The following is a 24,767-nucleotide window of genomic DNA, read 5'->3' on the forward strand; positions in this document are numbered from 1 at the left end:
TTTTTTTTTTGCATTGCTTACATCTGAGGGCGTCCTGTTCCGCAGCTCTAAGTGGATCCTTTTCTTCATGTCCATGTCCGCGGCTGGCGGAGGTGGCTCGCTGTCGCCGGCCCCGCTCGTGCACCGACGCCGATGCAGACCCCCCCAAAGCCAGCGCGGTGAGGGCGCAACCAGCTCCGCTCGGAATCCCGAGCCCCAGCGCCGCGGCGAACACTAACCTGATAGCTGCGGAGGCGGGCGCTCACGCTTGATTGACGTCCGCCGCCGCCAACCGCCGCGCCGCAGCCGGCGGCCGGAGCCCAGGGGGCGGGAGAAAGGGCGGCGGGAGCCAATGGGAGAGCGGCGAAGCCGGCCAGGGGGACAGCCCGGCTGGGAGCGGAGGATCATTCCGTGCTGGTGGCTGCTGGGGAAGGAGCGGCGGCGGCTCCGCGGCGGCGATGGGGCGCGCTCTCCCGCCGCCCCCCCCCTTCTTTCCTCCTCCCCGCGCTTCCCCCGCCTTCCGGATCCTGGGGGAGGAGGCGCCGAGGCGCGGCGCGGGCAGCGCCGCTAGGGCCGGCGCGGGGCAGGGGCGCCGAGGCGGCAGGGGCGGGAAAGGCGCGGAGCGGGCGCGGAGCGGAGCGGGCGCGATGGCGCGCGGGGCCGTGAGGGAGGCGCGGGGGGGGAGGGGCGGCTGCCGCCGCTGAGGGGCGGCGGGCGGCGGCGGGAGCGCGGGCCTCGCACCCGCTTTTCCTTCCATTTTTCCTTTTTTTTTTAATTTTAATTTAGTGCGGGCAGGGCCCGGGCCGCTGAGGGGAAGGGCGCGCGGTCGGGGAAGGACTGGAGGGCGGAAAAACCCGCGCGAGTCGCTCGAAGCGCTGGCAAAAAGGCGAGAACCGCTGGGAAACCGCCTGGCTCCTCGGAGTGTTYCGCGTGTGGCGTGTTTCCTTTCCCCTCTTTTTTTTTTTTTCCTCCCCCCTTTCTTATTTCGTTCTGTTTTACCCGTGTCGGGGGTGGACAAACTGTAGCACAGTTGACAAGCGAGCACCAACTCGGTGGGAGTGCTTGTGAGCTGGGAGAGAGGTCGAGCTGGATCCCGCTTAAGGTAAAAACAAAYGCAACTTGTAGCTGGGATCGTATTTTGCAACAGGCCAATGTTTTTGTGCGGGTTTAGGGCCTCTTGTGATTTAGCTGCTGGAGCCCTTGGGTTTCTGTCTTGTGGCATGTTTGCTCTTGGACGAGTCGTTTTGCTTGTTGTTCTCTGGCACTGGCTTCGCAGAACAAAAATTAGTGCAATCGCTGTGAAACGYGAAGTTTGCAAAGCGTTTAGGGCTTCTGGATTAGCGTGAGTTTTACTTTTGCTCTGACATGAGTTTTATTTTTTGCTCTATTAAATTCTTCTTTCCAGGTCTGAACAAAAAGCAGTGGCCCTTGGTTTGAGGCTTCACTGAGGAAGGTTTAGTCTGGAGGCTTTAATGGCACAGGCAAAGACCTTTGGAAAAGAGCTTTTATCAAGGAAACCAAGTATCTGTAAGAATTAACTAAGCCAACATCCATTAAAAAAAAGTTTCTGAGAATACAGAAATGTGTTCCTCTTCGTTTCCTCCCAAGTGAGAACGAGTTGTAAGTTCAAGTTATATTTGAATATATAAAGTTGTATAAAGTTGCATATTGTTCTCCAAAGTACTGAGTGACATTTATTCAAAAAAAAAATGTTTAATGATGTTGACTTCCCCTCTGCCCTATGCATGCACACACTACTCTTGTTACAGGAATTTTAGAAGTCTTAGAAAACTATTGGGAAAACTAAAATGAAATATTCTGAAKGCTACATATCTAAGCAACGTATCACGGTGGTAAATGAGCTTTAAATAACATTTTTGTGGGTTCAACCTTCTTGAAATAACAATAAAAAATCTTTGGTCAGTTGAATTAGTTATTAGATTAGAATAAAAGAAAAAGTAATTCAATTTAAAAGATTGATATGATTATGCCATTTAAATTAGAAATCCAATTTTCTTCCCTTTGTAATAGGGGAAGAAACTTGTATCTTGATGAAGCAAAATTAAGCCTTAGTTGATTAAAAAAAAATATATATATTTCCATGAATAAAGCTGTCAATTCTATCTGTTATAGATAATTGTTAATTGGGAAACATCTGTGCTAGCAAGATGTGTGGAATCCTGYATCGTAAGAGTCTTAATGGCTAAGCAGCAAAAGTTCTGCTTATAGTAGTGGGAAACTATTTTTTAGTTATCCATGGTTAGTCTCCCATTGGAAGATGAAAATTTTCTCCATTCCTGTTGATATGCTCTGGTTCTCAAATCTTGAGTACAAAGAAGTTAAAACTGTCAGTGTAGGATTTGCTACAGTTAGTATTTGATTTTGTACATGGTTCCCWTACTTGTCCAATTTCCTCATTATTCGAAGTAATCTGTAAATAATTATATGGATGTTGAATTGTAAATGCTGGTTTGCGTGTAGAAGTGGCCATCACACTTCAGCATTCTGGCCAAAATTTAGAATATTAAAAATACTCATTCTAAAAGATTTTGAAGCTCTCCAGTTATTGTTGGAACTRAATTAGGGTTTCATGTGCTGCTATATGATTGTCTTTTAGATATGTTCTGATCTAGCATTAAGAGCTATTTTGTGTTGCTGCTGATTTGATCAGTTAGGTGATTTCAGGTCACTTCATCCAGAATTAGTATTTTGCAACATAGTTCTGTGCTTATTCTTATTTTATTTTTTATTTCGTGAAATACTGCAGTCTTATATCAAGACAAGTTTTATACGAAGGTCAGCTAAACCCTAAATAAATGGTTTGTACTTTAGAAGCCAGTATAATTTCTTGTGTCAGAAAGTTACTGGGTAGCTGAACATTTGCTGAAATGAGTTCCTGACTGGATTTTGTGGCTTATAAGATATCAGCTGATCTACAAAGGAGTATTATTTGTCCCTACTGCATCAAAACAAAGCATTCCTTCTTTTGTGTGTGTGTGTGTGTAACATCTTCAGTCATTTCTTGTGTATGTAGATATGGTAATTAGAAAGAGAAAATTCTGCTCTTAAATTGCTGTTCTTCCCTGCCCTTACCCTCCTCCCCCCAGTGTAGCTGGATAATTGGTCATTAAGGGGAATTTACAATGATATTAATCATGGGTATCAAGGAATGCTGGGGAAAAGGAACAAAAATGYGTAGGGGAAAACTATATCTAAGTTTTCTGACAACATGAATTTATACTCTGAGAGTCCTAAAATCAATATGGTTGTGCGATAGACAGAATTAAAAAAAAAAAAAAAAAAGCTGAAATCTTTAGGCAAATAAGCACTGGAGCTTAGCACCATTTTAAGAGGCTTGGATGTTTGTGCTCTGCCTTTTGTCTCTAGTTCATTTGTTTAAGTGTATCCCAGGTTAATAGCAGTTAGCAAGGTACAAGCAGCAGGGTCAGATTTAGATTCAGGGATGTTCTTATCTGCTGTTATTTGCTCAGAATTTTTGATGTAATCAATCCCTTGAGGGAGTTAGACAAGTTCAAAACAATATGATTTCTAGTACTGACATTTGGGACTGGTATGTAATTATTCTGACTTATGAATGATTCCCATTGGTTTCTGCGTTAATTGCTTGCAAATATGGCATAGTTGTGTCACAATGTTCTGTTTTCTAGTTATATTTCAAATAAGAGACTAATATACAACTAGGAAGCTCAGATAAGGAATGCAGAAAGGCTGTTTAAGCAATGTACAGACTGGGAAGGAACTACTTTAATGTGCTAGGTGAAGAAGAAAATTGTATATGGAATGAACTAATATACTGTAGTCTGTTCTGCAGAAATATTCTTTGACTGGCAAAATCATATATGAGGAGGAATTAGGATACTCTGCACTAYTTTGATTGTCATCTCCCTGGCATTTCACAGAGAATGAAAAGTGCAATGAAAAAGGGACCCAGCTAGGGGAAAAAAATGAGACAAAATTTTAATTTTATTTTATTTAAATCTTAAAGTCTACTACAGAGGAACAGCATGACTGATTGTTTCAGGCTTCCTTCTATCATGCTTGGCTGTCTTGGAAAAAAACATGTTCTCATTTTTCTCTCTCTGTAATGTGAGGATACTATGTTTAAAAAAAAAAAAACACTTTGGTGAAATTTATGTAAACATGGTTTTAAAAACATTTTTCAGGATTCTACACAGAAGGCAGCGTGTTAATGAAAAACATTTTTTTTAAGTGAACATAGCATTACAATAACAATGACTAATCTTCCTATGTTTCTTATTACAATTTCCTACCTTTCTGTACACGTAGGTTATTCTCTGGGCTACATGAGCTAGCAGTAGCAGTACTTTCCCTCCCCCCACCCCCTTTCCTCCTTCTTCCCCTCCCCTTTTCCAACCATAGCCCATAGCACACTTTTCTTCCTCTGGTGCATAAGCTTGTTTGTGAAAGTATTGTCACCACTGCCAACTCAGAGCTATCAGGGCCGTGTTTGGCTGTGGTGCCAGTGGTTTGCCATCATTGCTTTATTTCATGTCATATCCATAATGCCTATTACTAGTACTCTGTGGTGTTGGGAGAAGAATGTGTCCTTCATCCGCTCCGCGTTGAAGACGTATATCAGGAGGTAATAAAGCAACACTCTCTTCGCACATACTGTTTTTTCAGTCTAACAGTGCTCCTGTTGTCTTTAGCATGCAATTATACTATTTCTGGTAGGTGTCAAAACTGCGCTTTTTTTCCAGAGTTTAGTGTAGGATGCTAGCTCCCTTTTCATCTGTGCAGTGTCAGGCAGGCCAGTGAAGCCTAGGAGTTCRTAATGTTTAACAAAAGGGGAGAAATGAAGTTGCATACACTTTTCGCTGGTCTATAAGGATAAACAGGAAAATATCTATTTGTAAACCTTCCTCAACTTGTACACTATATTTTTTAAAGTTTTCTGCAGTCTTTTGCAGTACACTGTTTTTTCCTAGTTTTCGGTTGTCAGATATGTTTGCTGTTTCCTGCCAAGACTGTTTGTTGTACTTGTGGAACATTTAGGATTTTTTTTTAATAGATGCATTGTATATTGTCCCTTTTTTGCAGAAGGAATGCTTAAGAATATTCACTAGGTTTATCTTTTGATGTTCTCTAGGTAGCCAAGTCATTCTTTATATAAATTGGCAAATTTCTTTGTATTTATTTTCTGAAACGTTAATCATTTTATTATTATGAAGATAGGCTGATGTCATCACAGATGAGTGTTTTTCCTATGGCTGTGATACTTTATGATAATAAAGTTTCCCCTACAGAGTTTAAACAATGAGAAATAATTATGTGGTTAGTGAAGAGGAATAGTTTCAGACTTGTATACATATTATATATTTTGTAACTGAGTATTCAGCTATTCTTACTGCTGTTGGTCTTCCAGGCCTGTGAATGTAGCTGAAGCTAAAGGAGTTTTATGATTTAGCTAGACTTTAAAAAAACATTTAGCAATATTTACCTGGCTCTATCCTATCCAAGGGCRGGGGTAGAAGAAGAAGGGAAAAAAAAAGAAATAAAGAAAGGAAATGTAGTTATGTACTCTACAGGTTTTATATCTTACACAATGGTTAGGTTTTGATTCAGCAAAAGAGTACCTCAAAAGAACAGAGCATATATCTTCCTTACACTCAAAATAAGAAGCACCTACTGTGGAAAGGGCGTATTGTACTAGACTTGCTGTGGTAGATGTGAGTGCTTTCAAGTCTGACAGTTTAAGTAGTGAAGATGAAAGTGAGGACAGTTCTTGGGCAGGGGACTTCAAGAGGAATGTGATTCATAGGACACAGTTACCAGCGTAATTACCAGTGCAGCTGCTGTAGTAACTTCTGCCAGTACTAAAAAAATCTGTCGTGTCCAATGCTCTATTGGTTGTAGTGTAAGTGATAAAGATGGGAGCAGCAGAAGTGTAATATCTTGTTCCACTTGCCAACTTCAAAACCAYGTAAGCGAATGGAGCTATTTCTGCTAAGTTTGAAACTGACATCAAAGCCTCACAGGATTTCCTTAAATGTTGGGCTGCACTAAAATTTTGGAATTGGGGATGGCAAGATTTTGTTTTGTTTTGTGTTTTCTATAAATAATAATGCAAGGGCCAAGATTCAGGTGAACTGAATTTTTCTAATGATTAGTCAAATTTTGCAAATAAATTCARGCAAAAAATAAATAACCTTAAATATAAACGCCATTATGACACTTTGAATACATAATATTTTATTTCAGTAGTACCTTTATTTCTATATTGTAATAAATAGGAGTTTTCGCCTTTTCTTCATGATGATGCTTTCTGTTTGTCACTTCCTTAAAATGTAGGTCAGATTTTGAAGTATTAATATTTCTTCCAAGTATGTTGAGTAAAAGYTTTCACAGCTGTTCCAAAATAGAATTTTGGGAGTAAGGAGATTTTGGGAAAAAAAAAGGTGGGGTGGGAGAAAGGAAATAGTCTGCTAGATCCAGACTTATTTAATACATGTTTTTAGTTCAAATGAGAAAAAATATTTTCTGATATTCTCTAACATATACATCATCAGTGCTCATTTTGTACTTTATCTTCTGTGTTGGAAATTTCTGCTTAAAGTGAATTACCAAAAGTTATACAACAGGCTAGCATTAAAGATGGGTCTAGAATTCTGAGTTTTATAGGTAAAGCAGATCTATTTGATTGTCTAGCCTCTACATCTGCCTTAAAATCATAAAATTTTATCTGTGCAATAGCAATAATTATTCTGCCCTATGTAAGTAAATACTTGCCTTTYTTCCCAGCTCCTCAGAGTATCATCTACACACACACTTCTTGTCATCTCTACCTCATGTTTCTTAAGAAATGACCTGCTTTAGTTTATGTGGTGTTCCTGAGTAAAGACTTTGATGGCTTGATTCAGGAGAGAGGTAAATAGAAGTCAAAAGTTCTTGTATACCAAGTTATCACAAGATTGTTACTTATTTTGTGAAAATAGTCTGTAAACATTCCTGACTTGTTTCCCCTGTTGATTGCTATAGTACAATTCTTTCAGACTTAAATTCAAGCAGAAAATCGATCTTACAGTAAAGCTCCAGAACTGAGCGGTACTATAGAGCAAAAAGWCTCCCTGTACTCCTCCAAACACTTCTTGACTGCAGACAGAATGATGGTAAGTCATTTAGCTCATCTGTAGTTTTCATGTCTGACATACATATGTATGTATTGGGGCTCAGCCCCAATAAAGTGACCTTTTTGTGGAAGATAGCTGTAACAAAGAAAATACACAAGGTGTTTGTCAGTTTGTCCTCAAAAAATGAGTGCTGGTTACTTGAAACAATCTGGCTATTAGCTTTGGTGTTGGTTCCGCTGTGTGYGTGTGTTCAAACAGAGAACAGCCTCCATGCAGATGGAAGGTATATTGACTTGGCTCTGGTAACACAGGCAAGGGCCTGAATGGAATATGAGGAGGAGAGTGGCATTTTAATGCATCTTTTTTAGATGGCATTTTCAAAAATAAGATTCTGTACAAAATGTATTTTACCGCATGTTGGTGTGTGTGGGTGGGTGGGTGCGTCTTCCCCCCCGCCCTTTACAGTTAAAAAGACCCCAAGCCTGAAAAGGATAGCTTAATCCTTTTTCCATGCCGTCTTCTGACCTTTTTCAAATATGGAGGGAACGGCTTATTTTTTAAAGTAATCCTTTTTTAAAACCTATAAACAAAAATAGTTTTAAAAATGAGAAGTACAATTTCAGCTAGTCTAAGAAGTGATCAGCTCATCTCTGAGACTTTCTTTTCCTCAACAAGTAGCGCTTTACAGTCTCCAAAGCAGGTTAAGAAATAATAATTTTTAAGTCGCTTAGTTTCTCTGCTTTTCTTTGTGACTTTTTCCTAATGCAAAGGCTTTGTTTATTGTACATCCACCACTCTCATGCCTAGTTGCATAACTAAATTTTTCCATTGTTAAACTTTAAGGTCAGTTACAGGTGACCAGAGGATATGAAACTTCTGTTTTAGCCAGCTCTCTGAAAAGGTGTTTTGTAATATTTCTAGTGATCGAAGAACTTGTTGAGCCAGTGACAGATCCAGCCAATAACCATGTTAACCATGAAGAACACTCCATGAGATACACGTACTAGGAGTAAGATTTGCAGCCATTTTGTAGATGAGTAAGTTGAGGWGGAGTAAATGATAAATGCATCTTGTGGGAAACAAAGATAGATTAGAACTTAATCCTAGCCAACTGTTAAGTTACCCCTGCTATCCATCCCAAAATACTTGATGCTTTTTAAATGTGCAGGCTAATCTGCAAGTATACTATGTCTCTTCTATCCTTTTTATGCTCAGTTATGAAAATAAATSTGGCTACTTTTAAGACATACAGGATGAAAATGAAAAAACAATTTAACAAATTGAAGTTTTGATTTGTGCTGAGTGTGCAGATACTTTTTTCCCACTTTATTCTGTCTTTGAATAAAGAAAGTAAAATCTGTAACCTAGAAGTTATTATCAAAAACAAGCTACTTGTAAAGATAAAGTAGAAAGGACTTTTTAGAACCTTGCAAAGAAAGATGCTTGTGTATCTGCACCATTAATACTTTTAATGAGGAGGTGATATATTGGAATAATGAACTGGTGCTAAAAAGGAGAATAACATGTACTGGATGCAGTAGCCTGGCTTCTACTATAGTTAATGGAATTGTTACCATTGGCTTCATAAGTGTTTTGGTTTTGGCTCATATGCCACTTAAATTTCAACTTCTACAGTGAGGATAAAGAACAATCTGCTAGTTTATGTGGCGGCTACTGGTAGACATCAGACATGAGATCTGTCCTGCCAGTTAGTTAAAAGATAAGTTTTGGAAACATCTGAGAATCCTGATTCTCCTGAGTTTGCATCCTGTTGTTTTCCCTCCTAGGTGGTTATGGACTTCCTTGGTAGCAGAAGTGGGAGTTCTACAAGTAGCCTGTGCACTCTGTGTCCTATAAAGCTGTAGTTCATATGCATTTTGTGTCTACAAACACAAAAGTAGTTTTGGGGATGAAACAGGACTTTGATAAAAATCAGTTTTAATTTAGTTGACTGCAGAGTGAGAATTACTACTTACCTTTTCATGGTAGGAGGGTTTGAACACAGGAAGTGTTTCATATACCACGCTAGTAAAGGGAGGCCTTTACAGTATACAGAATTTTATTACACGTTTGTTGTTTCCTGGGTAATAGCCAGTTTGTTACCCCTCCACCCCCCAAATATACATTTCCATTTGTAAAGGAAGTCTTCAATCTCTTGAGTATCATACTCAAATCTGTTCTTGAACAGTTTTGTAATTGAAACTAAATTACTTCAATCAGAGCAGTTCTACTGACACAGCTGAGTTCTGCGATCTGAACAAAAGATTTTGCTTTAATTGTCTAGGAATGTATAAATGATGATATGACTGGCTTGTTTCTTGCCCTCTAGAAAGATGCAATGTGTTTTCAAGTTTATTGGTATGAACCTTATTTAACTGAGATTCATGTGGTACCTCAGCCTTTTATAAAATTGCAGGTGAAAACAGTCCACTGGAAGACAAGTGTTTTTATGGTGAATATTTGGGGTTAACAAGTAACATGCCACTAAATTTAGTACATGGCTCAGTTATCCATTCTGTTCTGAGATAGATGATTTTCCCAATAAATCATTTGAGATAAGAAAATTGTAATTCATGGCTCAACTGTAGTGATGTTCAAGTCAAAAACAATTTTCATTATTTTGAAACTTGTTATGATATTTTCTTTTCTTACATCTACTTACACTTCTCAGCCTATAATATACAATGAGATGGAAAGCCAAAATAAATATGTTTGTATYCTCTAATAAGAGGATCAAGAGTCTTCACTAGTTAGAAAAAGAAATTGGTTCAATCATCTTGCTTTTGCCACTAGCAGTCATGCTCTTTGTGACTTCTGTTTTCCCATGGCATCTGTGATTGCCACCAGTTCTTTTCTCACATTCCTGGATGCTTCTTCACCATGTCATTTTTGTCCCTCTTTTGGTTTTCTGTAGATAATCAAAAAAAAGTCTTGTTCTTGCTTCCTCTGTTCCTCATTTTGCGTAAGCACAAACCTAATGGTCAAACCAGTAGTTCAGTTGCTACCTAGTTCTGTTTTCTGCCCAAATTTAAAATCTCATGTTGTTTTTCTGACATTGTCTATGGAAATTAGGCATGGACTTATGCATTGCACAGTTAAATCAGAGATCCCTATCTTCTGCCAGTCCTCCTGATCAGTGATATCTGGGTCGCAGCAGATAAAGCAACCTTATTTGCTTACTGTGTAAATTCAAATTGGGCGTCATCTTTGAAACGAGCTTCTCTCTATTCTTAAGTAGCATTGGCTAGACTTCCATTTTCTTGCTACATGAGATCTTAGAAATGACACCTTTAGCTATCCATACATGTAAAACAGATCTCACCATCTAGTTAGTCACTCGTTTGAATATACTTTTTTGTAGGCTTGACAAATGTCATCATGTGTCACATCCATAAACAGCAATGCTGCAGAGGGCATTGTGCAAGATAGTGGTTTGTTATTTCATTCCCCCCCCCCCCTTTTTTTTGTGCTCTGGTCTCATGCTTTGAATAGGAAGTATTTCTCCTTACCTCAGATCCTGCACAGCCTTATTTCTTACTGCCTCACTTTACTCCCTTTAGAGTCAGCCACCACTTTTGCTTGGTATAATAGACGATGAAGGCTGGCACATCTGTTGCRTTTCAAACAAGGAGGAATTCCCCATAAACATCCCCTCCTACTACTTTTATGTAATGACTATAAGTCCTCAGTTATTTGCTGTCATGCCTTTGGGACCATCAATGCTGTCTTCCTGTTTATTTGGGCCTCCCTGTCTGTCAATTCTACTGTTGTCATTTATGTTTATCCTATCCCAGGATTTGGCATGAGTCAGTGGCTAGGCCTTATGGTAGAATATGAAGTAATCAAACACTGAATCATAGGTATGGAAGGTCATTTGGTCTGTACTTCCCTGTAAGGCAGGGTTAGCTGCACTTCTGTTCTTCCTAAGAGATGTATGGGCTGTTTTCAGAGGTATCTGGTATTGGAGTTTCTGCTCCCCAATAATTTGTTCAACTATTTTGCTGTCCTTGCTGCTTATAATGTTTAACCTGAATCTTGCTTGCTGCAATGTAGAGCCCATTTCTTCTGGTATGGGCCATGAATAGAAATAAGCTGTTATTAAAAGTAAAAAWCCACTTTTTTCTTTTTACATTTTGTTTAAAATGCTTAACGACTTTGTGGTCTTTTTGTCAGGCAAACCACCTCTGTTTCTTCAATTTTTCCCTGTAATTTGTTTTCTAAATGTCTGATCATCCTTACTGTTTTTCTGTAGATTGTCTGTATTTGATCCGACCCTTTCTTAAGGGATAGCACTCCAAAGCTGAGTGCTGTACACCAGCTGAGACCTGAGATTATATTTGTCTTTCACTCCCATGTGTTACTGTTGACTCATGCTCACCTTGTAATTTCTTAACAGCCAGTAGAGTCTRTTCCTCATCACTGCCACTTAGCTCATTCTTGTAGTCCAGTATTTGTGTGGTTGAAGTAGCAGTAATAGAAAGTAGTTGCAGTGGTTTTTTCCAAACAAGGGTCTCTGGATAGTCCAATATGTCAGTGCAAAACTTTTCTTAGAGGGAATTGTGATCAGAAGTCAGATCAGCAAGGAGCTTGCAGCTCTGACTTGAACTAGAAACACAGAAGTGGAAAAGATCCTGAGGCTGTTCATAAACCTCTGGTGGTTAGAAGCCATCTAATCTTTTCATGCTGGTTTGGATATATCCTTGCACTAACATTGTCTGTTAGGTTAAATAGCACTGCTTCTCTGATACTTATCCCTTGGGTATGTAGAGGGAGGAATTTTATCCCTTTTTAGCTTTAATTTTTGTGAACGTCAAGTGAAGCTCCTACATCTTCCATGAAATCCATTACAAGAATAATTTTCATTGTTCTTCACTGGACTCAGTCCTTTAATTCTTGCTAATAAGAATAATTATGATTGAACTTGCTTTTCTGATCTATTTCAACCTTGATCTCACTTATAATACCAGGAATCTAGGTTTCATTGCTGAGTCTTGAACCTTAGAGACAATACAAAGAAACACAAGTATGTCAGAATGGTACTTTGAAGTCTGCRGGTCAAGAGGCTAAAATCCATCCTTCACGCCCACAACATCTAAGGATGCTGTGATGGGTGAGGAGAAAACTGTGCCAAGACTGGACACAGCAAATCTCACAAGGGTTTTCAAACTAAAAAATGACAGCGTAGACAGAAAAGATCTGAAAAGAAAAAGAGGGAAGAGGGGAAGATTTCTTGTTGTTAATCATTATCTGTATTGAGTGCAGTACTACTGTTCTGGATATTGGAAAATAAAAAATGTTATTTGCTTTTGTCATATTTAAAATGAAAAGCCCAGGACTGACTGATAACTATTTAAATATTGAATATTTTAAAAGGATTTTTCATTTCCCAAACATAAACTTTGAAATGAAACTGGCTGGTTAGGCCCTATATCTTGGTGTATGTGTGCATATATATCTRTACATATGATTATAAACATAATTATGTCTATATAATGTTTATTTTATACACACACTTGTATACACATGCACACAAGTATGACTTGGTTTTTCCTCATACAGAGCATCTATTCCTATTTCTGTTTAAGCTAAATTTAGGACTGGGTAAATGGAAACACTTTTTCTATACAGAAATGCTATTACAAAAATAACAGATTTAATCAAATTGGCTCCACAGAATATTCACAACTTGCCCTCTTGTGTGCTGGAATTCRGCGTTGTACAAACAGGATCACAAATTCTTTGCTTACCTGGCAGCAGATTGGCTGCTTAATCAGATGTGCAAAACRCTATTGAACTTGCAATGCTCGAGGCGGGGTGGGGTGGGGAAGGTTTAGATGGTTTAGCTTTCTTTTGTACTGTCATTCATAGCAGGGTCAAGCTTTTTAGATGATAACTGTACAAGCATCTCAGCATTCTGTATGTGCTCTGAAGGAAGCTCAAAACACAAGTCTCCTTCCTACCCAGATTCGGGGGGGATCTTATCAACATGTACAAGTATCTGAAGGGAAGGCATAAAGAAGATGGGGCYTGACTCTTCTCAGCGGTGCCCAGTTAGAGGACAAGAGGCAACAGGCACAAACTGAAACTTGGAAAGCTCTGTCTGAACCTGAGGAAAAACTTTTACTCTGAGAGTGGCAGAACACTGGTTGCCTAGAGAGGTGGTAGAGTYTCCTTCTCTGGAGATGCTCAAAACCCACCTGGATGCAATCCTGTCTAACGTGCTCTAGGTGACCGTGCTTGAACAGGGGCGTTGGACTAGATCATCTCCAGAGGTCCCTGCCAAGCTCAACCATTCTGTGRTTCTGTATGTGCTCATCTGCAGTGATTGTCCATACAAATTCTGCTTTTGTGTATGCAGATAACCTGTACTTGTTTTATTGCACCCCTTTTACACTTTATGTACAAGTTTATGATAAGTGATTATACAAATAAGAAGTCAATTAATCTGAGCATTTTTTATTAATTAGTATGTTTGTGAACTTTCAAAACATGCAAACACATATGGTCACATATGCTATTTCTGCATACAGGTTACTGAAGGTAAATACCAGTAGCAGGAAAAATCCTAGTACAAGGAAAGTATTATTTATTGTCATGATTGTAAATAACCTTTGTTTTTTATTTTGTGAGGTAAAAAAATAAATTTTGATATATTTCTAGCTAGGGGAGAATACTGAAAGTGGCTTCTTTTCCCTCTAAAATTAAGACAGCAGGTCACCAATTAAGTTGGGTTTTCACAGTCACCAGCAAAACATTTCCCCTTGATCTAATCTTCAGATTGTTCTRAATTTCCACCTTCCTTCTGTAAATACTCACAGTACTTTGCTCAGCATCTCTGATGAGAAGGAAGCACATGTGGGGAGTGAAAGCTAGGACTAGGGAATGAWTTTTTTAAAAAAGGAGATAATTGAATAACAATTTTTCTGCAAAGGGCTCTTTGCTCCATGACTGTAAAGTGAACTTGTGATGGAATGTCTTACTATCCAGAAACATCTAAGCTACAGACACTCATGATGAGTGAGCAGAGGAAGGAGCACAGAATTATAGATGAATAATGTTTTTTTTGGGGAGGGGGGATTATTTAGATTTCTGTCAGTAGGACCTTTTACTGAGTCGTCTTGTGTGTTAAGCTTTGGAAGCTTAAAAAAAAAAGTTTAGTCACTCTGCTTAAGTCTTGATTAGATGCACATGTATTTTTAGGCTGTGATCTGTGTCAATCGTGCTCGCCCGAGYTCACAGTCCAGCTGCCTGTTTCAGCAGAATCTCCCTGCAGCTGAAGGTGGGAACCCTCAGATTTACAGCGCAGATTTTAGGAGGAACTGAAGCAATATGATCACATACACAGAGCAAGGCTTTAGGCACACCATTGTTTTTAACTGAGGGATAAAGTGATGGAATTAGGGAAGAAAGACTCATGATATCCTTAGTCTTGCTGTCTCCTTTAATGTCTTTGGCAATCCCTCTGTGTTCAGGTAAGTCAGATTCCTCATGTTTCRTTGAGGTCTTGATACAGGCAAGTCCCCCTCAGTTCAGAGCGGTTAAATGAATTGTTCCTGCCCTTCTGTAACTTCAGTTCCTCTCTGGTGATTCTTTGATCATCTGCTGTCTCAGATCCCTGCAAGATGCCACTGGTTTTCAAGGTAAGCTCCTTTTGACAAATCAGCTCTTAAAAGAGTTGTGGTTTAGTGTCCAACTTGGTTCCTTTCAGGGGGGTGATATGAAAGTCAATAGTCTTCTGTTGCTAGCCAGTGCCAGCATCTTTTATGGATTTCCATCCTATGTGGAGACCAAAASACAAGAGGAGGATGAGGGAAAGTAAGTCCAAGTTTGCATACTGACAGATACCATCACTTCAACAGGAGACCAGAAACTGCAGATTTCYGTATCATTACAAAAGGAGAACTGGAAAGAGCCTTCCTGAGGGGGAGATGAGACAGGAGAAGAAGGGTGCATATTCCTGGGATTGCCATGGCCAAAGCTTGGCCCTCTCACGTTCAGATGCAGTAGATTCATGAGTAGGTGAAGGTCAGTGAGCAAAGTAATGTTTTGGAGAAACTTCAAGCTGTGAATTAACAAGGCCATCCCCATTCAGAMCCTCATATACCAATAAGAAGAGACTCCTCTACTTTCTAAGCAGAGAGARTTAAACAACCAGGATACAGTTGCAAGAATTCAGACCCAGGAAAGCATGCTGCTGTGCTCCAAAGAGGCTGTAAGTGGAGGTGCAGCCTGACTTGCTCTTCTCCCTGCCTGCTCTCCTCAAGTGACAATTCACTGTAATCAGACCTTGAGACTGGGCAAACACGTGGTGCTGTTGTGAGATAAACACTGGAAAGGGTGCAAACAAGGGAGGCAGAATCAGCTACCTGTTGTTCTGACAGTCCATTTATTTCATAGCTGAAATTGTAGAGAATACCCTGTAATGGCAAATAGTGGAGTAGAAGCTAGTTGCTTATCTGGTGAAGTTAATGGATAGCACTGCCTCTGGTTTAATCTAGCACTAGSTTATTTTATGAGGCGTTTTTTGATGTAGTGATAACCATAACTGCTTTTTACTTATTCATCATTGGYAGTGAATATATATTTTAGCCTCTTTTTTCAGGATAGGAGAATGAAAATGTGTAACAACAGCTACAAAGTTCCACCATGCTCCCTATTTACTCTTGCTTCAAGGTAAGTATATGTGACTTGACTGTCAGTGTGCCTGTAACTTAGCAATGAAATTAAACCATTACCTAACAGACAGACAGATATTCAAACACAATGTCAAAATAGTCTTTTCTTCGTACAGGTGACTATGGCTCTCTGATGAATGTCATTTGTGTTATTAAAGTGATTTAGCTTGTTGCTGAGGGAAAAAAAGCATTACAGCAGTGCTTTGTTAGCGTTACTATTTTTCTGGTCATATCCACTGCTGTTTCCAGAATCTTATCTTATGTTTCTGGCTTTGGAATTCTCCATCTCTGAATTTCCAGAAACTGGGTTTGTTAATCTGTCATGCATTTAGTAAACATATAACCCARAGCAGATGTTATTTTGTCTTTTTCTTAGGGAAATTGGGCACGGAACACTGGATAAGTGTTGCTAGCTATTCATGATCTTAAGAAATTTAAGTGATTAAGCTAAAATTATTAGTGTGTACAAGTTGGGACCAGGTGGGATTCGTATGCTATGAATTCTGGTCCCCCCCCATTCCAACTGTTTATAAACTATACCATTAATTTTATTTTACATAAATATGTTCCTAAGTTTTTTTTTGTATTGAAGTTTCTTTTTACCAGTGCTGTGTGATTTGAAAGTGCATTGTTTCTGAGCAGGAATAATTGAGTTGACTATTTCATGATGTTATTGTTAGGAAATGTGATATGGTTTATAATCACCTTGTACGAAGTGTAGCATTCCACTGATACTGATCATTGGCAGACTCTAGAAGTATAAGGATTTAAGAATGATGAGTAACTAGCCGTAGCACTCAAATAAGAGTGAAARGAAGGAACAGAGTGAATGAGCTATCTGAGTGATGAGCATTAAGATATCTCCAGATGTGACTTGTGGCCTCATGTCCCCAGAAAGGGACACAAGTACAGATCAGGTGCATGTAATACTCATGGAAGCATTAATCAGCTCTTAGACTCCTCTGTAGGCTGTGAAATACTCTCAGGAACATCCTGCCAATGAATGTTCTGATGATGAAGTGATTTTTTAGCTTGTCTTTCACTGGGGAAACATGTTGTTGTACAKTATCTTGCCAAGCAAGTTTAATGGGGTGGAGATCCTAGGAAAACAGGTGGGACTGGAAGGAAATGGCACTGTTCTACTATTAAAATTGAGTGAGGCTTCTGAATAAAAAGCTGCTATTTGCCTAATTTTTCTTCAGGTGTTTTAAATATACACATGGATCCAAAGCTAATTCTTTGACTATTTAGTAGTGCTAAAGTTGGTTAAGATGCAGACCATAACTTTTTTTTTTTTTTTAAGGAGGGGGATGACTTGTGGGAAAATATGTAAGTAGAAAACTTCTAGAATAATTCTTAATTCCTTTTAAAGTCTTTTTCCTTCTCATTCCTTTGTGATCTATCATTTCTGTGAATATTTCTCAGAAAGCTGCTGTTCCTGTTTGTGACCTGTAACAGAATGGGAAGAAGTGGTTTGTAATGTTTTATTTTATTTTATTAATATTTTCTATGACGCCTGAAAAACAAGATGTAAAAGAAATCTTCATTATTTTTCCAGAAATATGACTAATTTTTACTGTGGGAGACCATGGATAACCCAGGAGTAGGGGCTATGAGTTTTGCAAGCTGTTACTTGAAGGGGCAAGGATTTGAAGTCTCAGCCAGCGCTGCTTCCCCCAAAGTATTTCTGTTAATAAACACAAATAGATCCCATTTAATTTAAAACCACATACAGTAAAACAATTTCCTTTGCAGACCAAATTTTACTACCGTCTCTTTCTGATTCTCAYTGCGTGTACCCCATGGGAGAGGAAAGCTTGGGGTCTGAAGTAAGATCTGAGCAGGCAGGACAGAAATGTTTTTAAAGAACATTAAATGAAAAAATGTACCTTGTTACACTTCCTTTATATACCCTAAAAACAAAAGGAGGATTCACAGCCTTTTAAAAAAAACTAATTTTTCCCCCCAAATAAATGGATTTGAAATGTTTTTTTCTGTCTGAGCAGACCAACTCCCTTTAGCTTTGCATGCCAGTTCTCTGTTCCTATAGGCCGTTTGTGCTGTCCAAAGACTTCAAGATATTTAAGGGCCTTATTCTTGAAAGTATCATGCATCTGAAGCTCCATTCAGAAGTTTCTAGAGTACATCCACATTTCACATTTATTACAGGTCTCAGTGTTTGGATTAATTCTCAGCATTATTGAGAGCAGAGTGTCTGTGGTACATAGATGAGATACCTTATGATTAAGCTATTTTTAGGTGATGGTATAGCCACATCAGCCTAATGTCATTTTGAAACAAAAGCTCATCATTCTGGTGAACCATCTCATGGTTCACTGTGGTGGTGGTATGTGTGATGTGATGATTACGGTGATTCRTATTGTACAGGTTGTCTGAGGGGAGGGGGGATTGAAATCTGGGGCTTGAAGTCAAACTGAACAACAGTCCCTGCAATGYCTCGTTTTTCATGCTATCAGGTTTTACGATTTTTGCAAGGTAGAGGCAAGTCRTAGTAAACAGTGAGAAAGAAATGCGAGTCTACACTGCCTTCCTAACACTGGTAAGTTCAAGCAGACTGCTGCAGGCTTATGTAGAGTTAGGCAATAGGTTCTCACCCTGTGACACCTGAGAAAAGAGGCTGATGTGAAGTATGTGTTTTTGTGATCTTTTGTTTGAGAAAATTCATGCGATGAATGCTAGCTTGGGGACAAAACGGTCTGTAGGACATGACAGTGCTGAAGATRAGCAATGGTAAAAGAAATTCAGGTTCTCAAGAATGTCTTTTGCAGAAATCTGTGCAGATCTTGCTTTGTGGCTTCGCAACATTTACATATATTTACTACTGCCTCCCCTCCAGCTGCAAGTCCATAGCTAGCCAGTTTGGTACTGGCAGATGAATCACTAGAGCTCTTTATAGTGGTCCCAGCACTGCTGACCAGAAGGTGTTTGTTCCCCTTCTTGAGTTATTTTTGCCTGAGTAATGCACAGGAACTTGAGAATAGTTTGAGGGTTTGTTGGTTTGCTTTCAGTGAAGTTCCTGAATTGCACAAGGGTTGCTGCTGAGACCCGTGTTCCTGGCCTTTTGCTTTCCACGATAGGTCTTAAAGCTCATTTACAAGAGGGGGTATCTCATCCAGCGTTCTGCACAGGCTGTCCAACCACTGTTAGTAGACTGGCAGGGTTCCTAACTCCAGGAACACACAAAGTCCTCTTTCTGAGAGGAAAAGGGCCCCAGGATGCATAGAAACTATAGCATGCTTCCTGAGTGCAGAACAAACATGGTATTCAGGAAAGTCTTGCATCTCTTTCAGCCCTGCTAGGTACTGACCATTTCTGTCCTCTCTTCTGTTGCGCTTTATGGAGCCTTCCCTCCGTTCCTCCACTTCTTACCTCTGTTTTGGTCGAAGCAAGCTCWGAGAGTGTGTGTTTTGTACCTCTTCCTTTGGTCAGGCCAGGAGTTTAGAGACAGTAGCAGCCTTATCACCAACGTAATCAAATAGCAAGGACAGAGAAGAGAAAAGTAATTCTAATTATTAGGTCAAACATACAGTGGAGAATTTGGCAGAGGTGCAGCAACTATTGGGGGTGACTGCTGGTAAACTCCCTCTGTGTCTCAGTAAACTYGTTTCCTGAGAGCTTCTAAATACCAGTTGTTTCCTAACAAATTGTTTGTTGATGCAGAATACTTCCTAACACAAAATAGCAAGCTGACCTGCAAGAAATTTAAAGTATAGGCAAATTGCTAGGGTTTGAGGCCTGAACGTGTTTGCTGGAATTAACGCTGTGTCTGAGTTTCTCTTATCTCAGATTCTTAGTTTACATATGAGATCTCTGATGGGTTCATTTGAATGTGCTCTTGACTAAGGCTTTGCAGGCAGAGCTCTAGCCTGCTCCTCCCAGCCTGCGCTGCGCTGGCAGTGGAGGCGTCTSCGCGGAGGTGTCTTGGAGAAGAACTTGACCATTCTTACGTCTTGCTGGTCACTTTTAGTAGCTGAGCATTCCCCAGGTAAAAGTGAAAAAGCAATGGAGAGATGTATGGGTTGTTTTGGGAGAGTTTTCTCTGAATCAGATTCCTCTCTCGAACAGTACAAGAAGCGTGCGCTTTTGGAGGCGAGTATTTCATGCAGTGCTTCGTGAGCAGATGCATAACCGATAGAGGGAACAGAGCTGTGCCTTATTAGTGAGTTCCCTGGGTGCTTAGAGGAGGGGAAGAGGATGCGACACCTATTGCAATAGGCTGGTCCCTACGCTTGCCTCTATCAGCACATGAAACCTGCCCGCAGCAGCCCTGCCGGGGCGCACTCAGCATTACACATCCGAATTAGCCTTCTGGATTTGTTCTTCAGCTCTAAAACCTGCGTAAGTGCTGCCACCTAGTCCCTGGAGCAGCCCGGGAAGCCCTCYGCTTCCTGAGAGGCGCCTGGTGGTATCGAACCCGGTTCTTCTCCAGAATGATACCTGGGTTAAAGGGATGTCCTTACATTCCTTTAAAAATTAGCTGTATTTTAACTGAACCGAAGGATAGGAAGGCCAGAGCCGAACTGCCAACTCTCTTCTCTCAATTCAGAGACTTCTTACTGCTGGAGGAAAGCAGTAAAAATTTCAAAATCTTTTTTCTGGAGAGGATACCATATTTACTCCACTTGTTTTTCTGGTGGCAAGAACCTCCCAGGATCCAAGTTCTCACTGATTTATTTTAGGAATAAAATAAATACATAATATATGTCAAAAATAAAAATAATTTCTATACAAAACTGACCTACTCTTGTCAAAATATTCTTGTATAGAAATTTYCCATCAAAGAATCTGCTTTTTAAGATGAACATGTCGATTTTTCAGTAAAGTTTGGGGAAAAATATAAAATCTTCAAAAATTGAAACCATGTTTTGTTTTCATTTTTGTTTGACAAACTAAAAGGTTTTCTTTGACTTCCAAACTTCTGATATTACTGTTATTTTCAATGTTTTGGAGTGGTTCTTTTTTCAGTATTTCCAGCCAGGTGCCGCATTTGSAACAACTCTGTCAGCCAGGTAGGGAACTGCTGTTTGGTCGCAGCTATTCTGAAGAGTTTCCTTCTGTGTGGGTGCAGCGCTGGATTGCAGGAGTTATTGCCTGGGTATTTGCAGGGGGGTTTTGACAACTGTTGTCAAATGTGCTGCCAGTAACAGTCGTCTCCCCTGGCCCCCGGCTCTAACGTGAGACCGCCCTAGCGATGCCGCGGACTAGTGGTCCCGTCAGTCTGCTTTCTGCTCCGTTTTGAAAGATAGGCATCGAAGTGAAGGAAAGCATTTTTAGAAAATGTTTTAAATTCATTTTTAAGAATCTAAAATGAAACTTTCATTTTCCCATCTGTTTTCTATTTTGTTAGTTTTGCAATATCAAGTTTTCAACATGATTCAGATTAAAARAGAGAGAGAGAAAGAAATATTTAGTATTTCTCCTGGAACAGAAACATGCATCCGTTTTAACAYACATCTGTTTCCACTGATTTTTGTGGGATATCACACATACACAAAGTTAAATAGCTGAAGAAGTGTTAGTGAAATCACAGAYATAAATTTTGCAATAGGTTAAAAGTGTCCTGTCAAAATGTGGATAATAAATTCTGGTTATAATGAAATTCTTCATAACTTTTATCAGAAAAAAAAGAGACTGCATTTTTTTCCAAGCTATTTACTATGGCTATAATTTTTAAGGAGGGGCTAAATTCCCTTTTCAATTTAAAATCATTTAAAATGCTTCCATAAACAAGCAGTGATGTTATGTTGACCATACTTCTTTCTAATTAAATATTTACTATACTTAGATATCTGGTGGCTGAAGCAGGAGCCTGGAAACGCTGAGGCAGGCAGCTCTAAAACGGCGTATCTGGCGTTTCTGCGGGCGACGGCGCTGACCTTGGCGGGCTGAGCTGCGCCTCGCGCTCCCCCGCTTTGCTCTGCAGCGCTCGGTCGGGCAAGTCTTTCGTCCCTGCCGCCCTTTTGGCTTGCACGGGTTTTATTTCCAAAAAAACCTTTTGACAGTGAAAACGTTGTCTCTGAAGCCCTCTAGAGAGGCAGGTTTCCCTGTGGTCTGCAGTTTGCTTTACCAGCACCTGCCCTTTCTGTGCGTAAAATGTTTGCTTGGTTTGGGCACCTTTTTGTCTCTACTGTGCTCTAAATATTCCTCCTTCCATGAAGGGRAGTTCTTTAATTACCATTTTTCTCTGTAGAATGGCTTGTGATCCCTCAGACTTTTGGTATTATCAGGCTGAAAGGGAAAAATCTTTTAAACAATTTTCTGACTCCCTCTAGAGGATTTCTTTCACAGCCTAGAAATAGCTCCATAGTGCAAGAAATAGCATTTAGYCACTGTGTCTGCGCAGCCAGGTTTCAGGGTAGATTATATCTTTTTCTGTATCTGCAGATTTACTTTTTTTCTGTCAGTTCCTGCTAATGTCTCCTTGCTTCTATTCCCACTGTTCTTTAAATATAAATGCTTGTAGTCCATTTTTCCTCAGGCAACATCAGCCCTGCTTTCTCTGCCAAACTGAATACCCCGCTGCAAGCATCACTGCCCAGAGAATGTCCATTACTGTGATGTACTAATTCCTCTTGATCAAACTTTCTGAGACCATCCATCAAGTAGAGAGCTTATTYTGAACATCATTTTGATGCCTTCTGTCCCATTGCAATAGTTAAATTTTAATGGAAGTTGTGAATAGCAACTTATTTTCCTGATAGTACCATTCCCTCATTTTAAAGGGTGCACATGAGTGGCTTGTATTTCTGCAGCAGTCCTTTTCTACTGCTGCACATCATATAATGCCACAACTGATGAAAAAATGCTATTAAATTTTTACAGGCTGTTGTGGCTTCTTTGCGGAGGTTGTAAAGAGAGTGGCAACTTTTTAATATAARATACCAAATGCAATTCATCTTAGAAAGGTGCTAATGTTGTGTCCATACCCTGTAATGAAATGTATTCCAAGGCAGTCTGAGAGAAGTGTGTTTATCCAATATACATTTAAATAAGAAAATAAGTCTTCATATTTCAGTTACGTTATCCTATTTAACTGTTCAGTAGCCATCACTTGCCAAAAAAATTTGTTACGAGAATATTATTAGCTATGGTAAAAACAAGTGATCCTAGACTCTTGTTACTACCACTTTTTTGCAAAAAATTCTTTCAGGATTTTAACAAACTGCCCTGAATATTGACTAATAGCTGAATTACTGCTGCACTAAATCATTATCAATTTAAAATAGGTTGTAACCATCTCTCATTCATCTTCTGTTTCCTAAGATGTATTTTAACAAGAACAATCATTTTATAATCAGTAGCTAGTGATGGGCAATTTTATTTGATTCTTTTAGCATACTTAGAATTAAATCACAGTACAACCAACTAACTTGGTTGCGCGCAGCGAGGCGCCGGCCCGCGGCTGGAACCGGGAGCCGAGCGAGGGGGACGTGGCRGCCGAGCCGCTGAGGAGCACGGCAGCGTCGAGCGCAGGCGGGGCGGTGAGACGTGCCTTTGAAGTTACCTGGTAGCTGGTCTGCTCCGAATTCACGCAGCTGTAGCACAGCTGATGAGTTCGAACCATGCCGTGTCTCGGTTGCTCTTCTGGCTACGTTCTCCCTGTCTTCCAAAGTGACGTCGGCTGCGGGCAGTGCTGGAGCTGAGACTGCTTGCCTTTGAGCTTTGTACTCTGGCACGAAGCTCTGCAGGCGCTCACCGCGTTTTGTTGAAACGCGCCGTCTGCGTACGGGCCGTGGCGGCTTTCTGATCCCTCGGCGGTTCTCCGCGGAAGCGTGGTGTCGATGAACRGTGCCTCAGGGCTGCGGTGCTTCCCCGAAGCGTCCCTGAAGGACACGGGCTTAGTCGAGAACGGTAGGCCACCGCCGCAGTGTTACCCTTGAAGCAGGTATGACTAGTCTTTCATCTAACTTCAGCTAGTTTATTTCTTGATCTTAATTGCAGTGAATTCTGATTGCGGTAGTTTCAAGTTTGGATTCTGCATCCTARAAATGCTTCAGTTTCTCTGATTACATGTGATATTAGAGAATTGCAAGAGCACCAAAATTTAAATGTACTTAATTTTTTCAATGTATGGCTAAAACGTATGCATGCTATATTTAGGCCTTATGGGACACATTCAGTGTGCTCTCCTATGCCAGACCACARGACTCAACCCAAAGATTCATGCTTGGGTAGGACTGAATTTTGTAGATACGATTTTGCATTTGCACTGTGTTGCGCTCGCACGTGTTTTTTCTGAGTTCTGTGCGTGGAAAATGCACGTGTGAGTTACTGGGTTAAAAAGGCAAGGCCTAAATTACTGGCTCTTGCTACCACGCGCTGAGCAGATCCGAGCTTTGCCGTTCCCCTCCCCRGCTGACGTCAGGCGTGCTCTTCCCGTGTCTTCTCGCGGGTTTCACAGAATATTATCTAAATGTATTTCACAGAATTACCAATCACAGGTGAGGATCACAGAGCTAATATGAAGACAAAACTAAAAATGTTAAATGTATTTTTAATTATTCCATTATAATTTTTTTTATTATTTATATATTATTTAGTCTCATTGTAAATTTACTGTGATTGGCATAGAAATAACGTTGGTAGAAACGTGTATTAGGAACAATCTAAAGCAGCGCTCCCAGGTTATTTTAAAGCTTCTCGCTTCTTCCAGCTAAAGTATTTTGCTGTATTACAAGTATTTGCTCAGTAATAGCGTTACGGTCTTCTGTTGGTCAAAATAACTTCCGTGAAGACTCYGCTCGTAGCAATCAGTAACGTGTCACGAGCGATATCCCACGCGTTGCTCAGGCTTCTGCCGTCGGGCGCCCGAGAGCACGCGGGGCCGAGGAGCGGGAGACGCGCCCCAAAGCGCGTCCCGAGGGGCTCCCGTCCTGCTGTCCTGGGGAGGCTTGGAGGAAATCTTAAAGAAGACAGCTGAGCAGAAATCAATGTTTTTCTTGACAGCCTCGGTCGTTCGTCTCTCTTTCCAATTTACATC

General features: G+C 40.2%; 1 protein-coding gene and 1 long non-coding RNA gene across 6 annotated transcripts in view; one reads left to right on the forward strand and one right to left on the reverse strand.

The window, feature by feature from the left end:
* The window catches only part of ANP32A (acidic nuclear phosphoprotein 32 family member A), a 23,986-nt gene extending 23,760 nt beyond the window's left edge, over window positions 1-226 (reverse strand). The window contains exon 1 of the mRNA XM_085301497.1: window positions 22-226. Coding sequence (XP_085157623.1) covers window positions 22-75 — 54 coding nt within the window. The 5' untranslated portion in view covers window positions 76-226. The remainder of the gene's footprint in view (window positions 1-21) is intronic.
* Window positions 227-360: 134 nt separating this feature from the next.
* LOC146597736 (uncharacterized) lies at window positions 361-23,153 on the forward strand. Of its 5 annotated transcripts, none has more exons than XR_014895405.1 (3): window positions 361-1,599; window positions 6,763-20,882; window positions 21,573-23,153. It is a non-coding gene; the product is annotated as an uncharacterized LOC146597736 (long non-coding RNA). The 5 variants fall into 5 exon arrangements; XR_014895407.1 differs by lacking the exon at window positions 21,573-23,153 and having other exon boundaries at window positions 6,763-7,130; window positions 8,013-21,246; XR_014895408.1 differs by lacking the exon at window positions 21,573-23,153 and having other exon boundaries at window positions 6,763-7,130; window positions 12,059-21,246.
* The last annotated feature ends 1,614 nt before the right edge of the window (window positions 23,154-24,767 follow it).

The sequence above is a fragment of the Rhea americana genome, unplaced genomic scaffold (assembly GCF_003343005.1).
Source record: "Rhea americana isolate MKP2758 unplaced genomic scaffold, rheAme1 scaffold_178, whole genome shotgun sequence".
NCBI classification, from domain to species: domain Eukaryota; kingdom Metazoa; phylum Chordata; class Aves; order Rheiformes; family Rheidae; genus Rhea; species Rhea americana.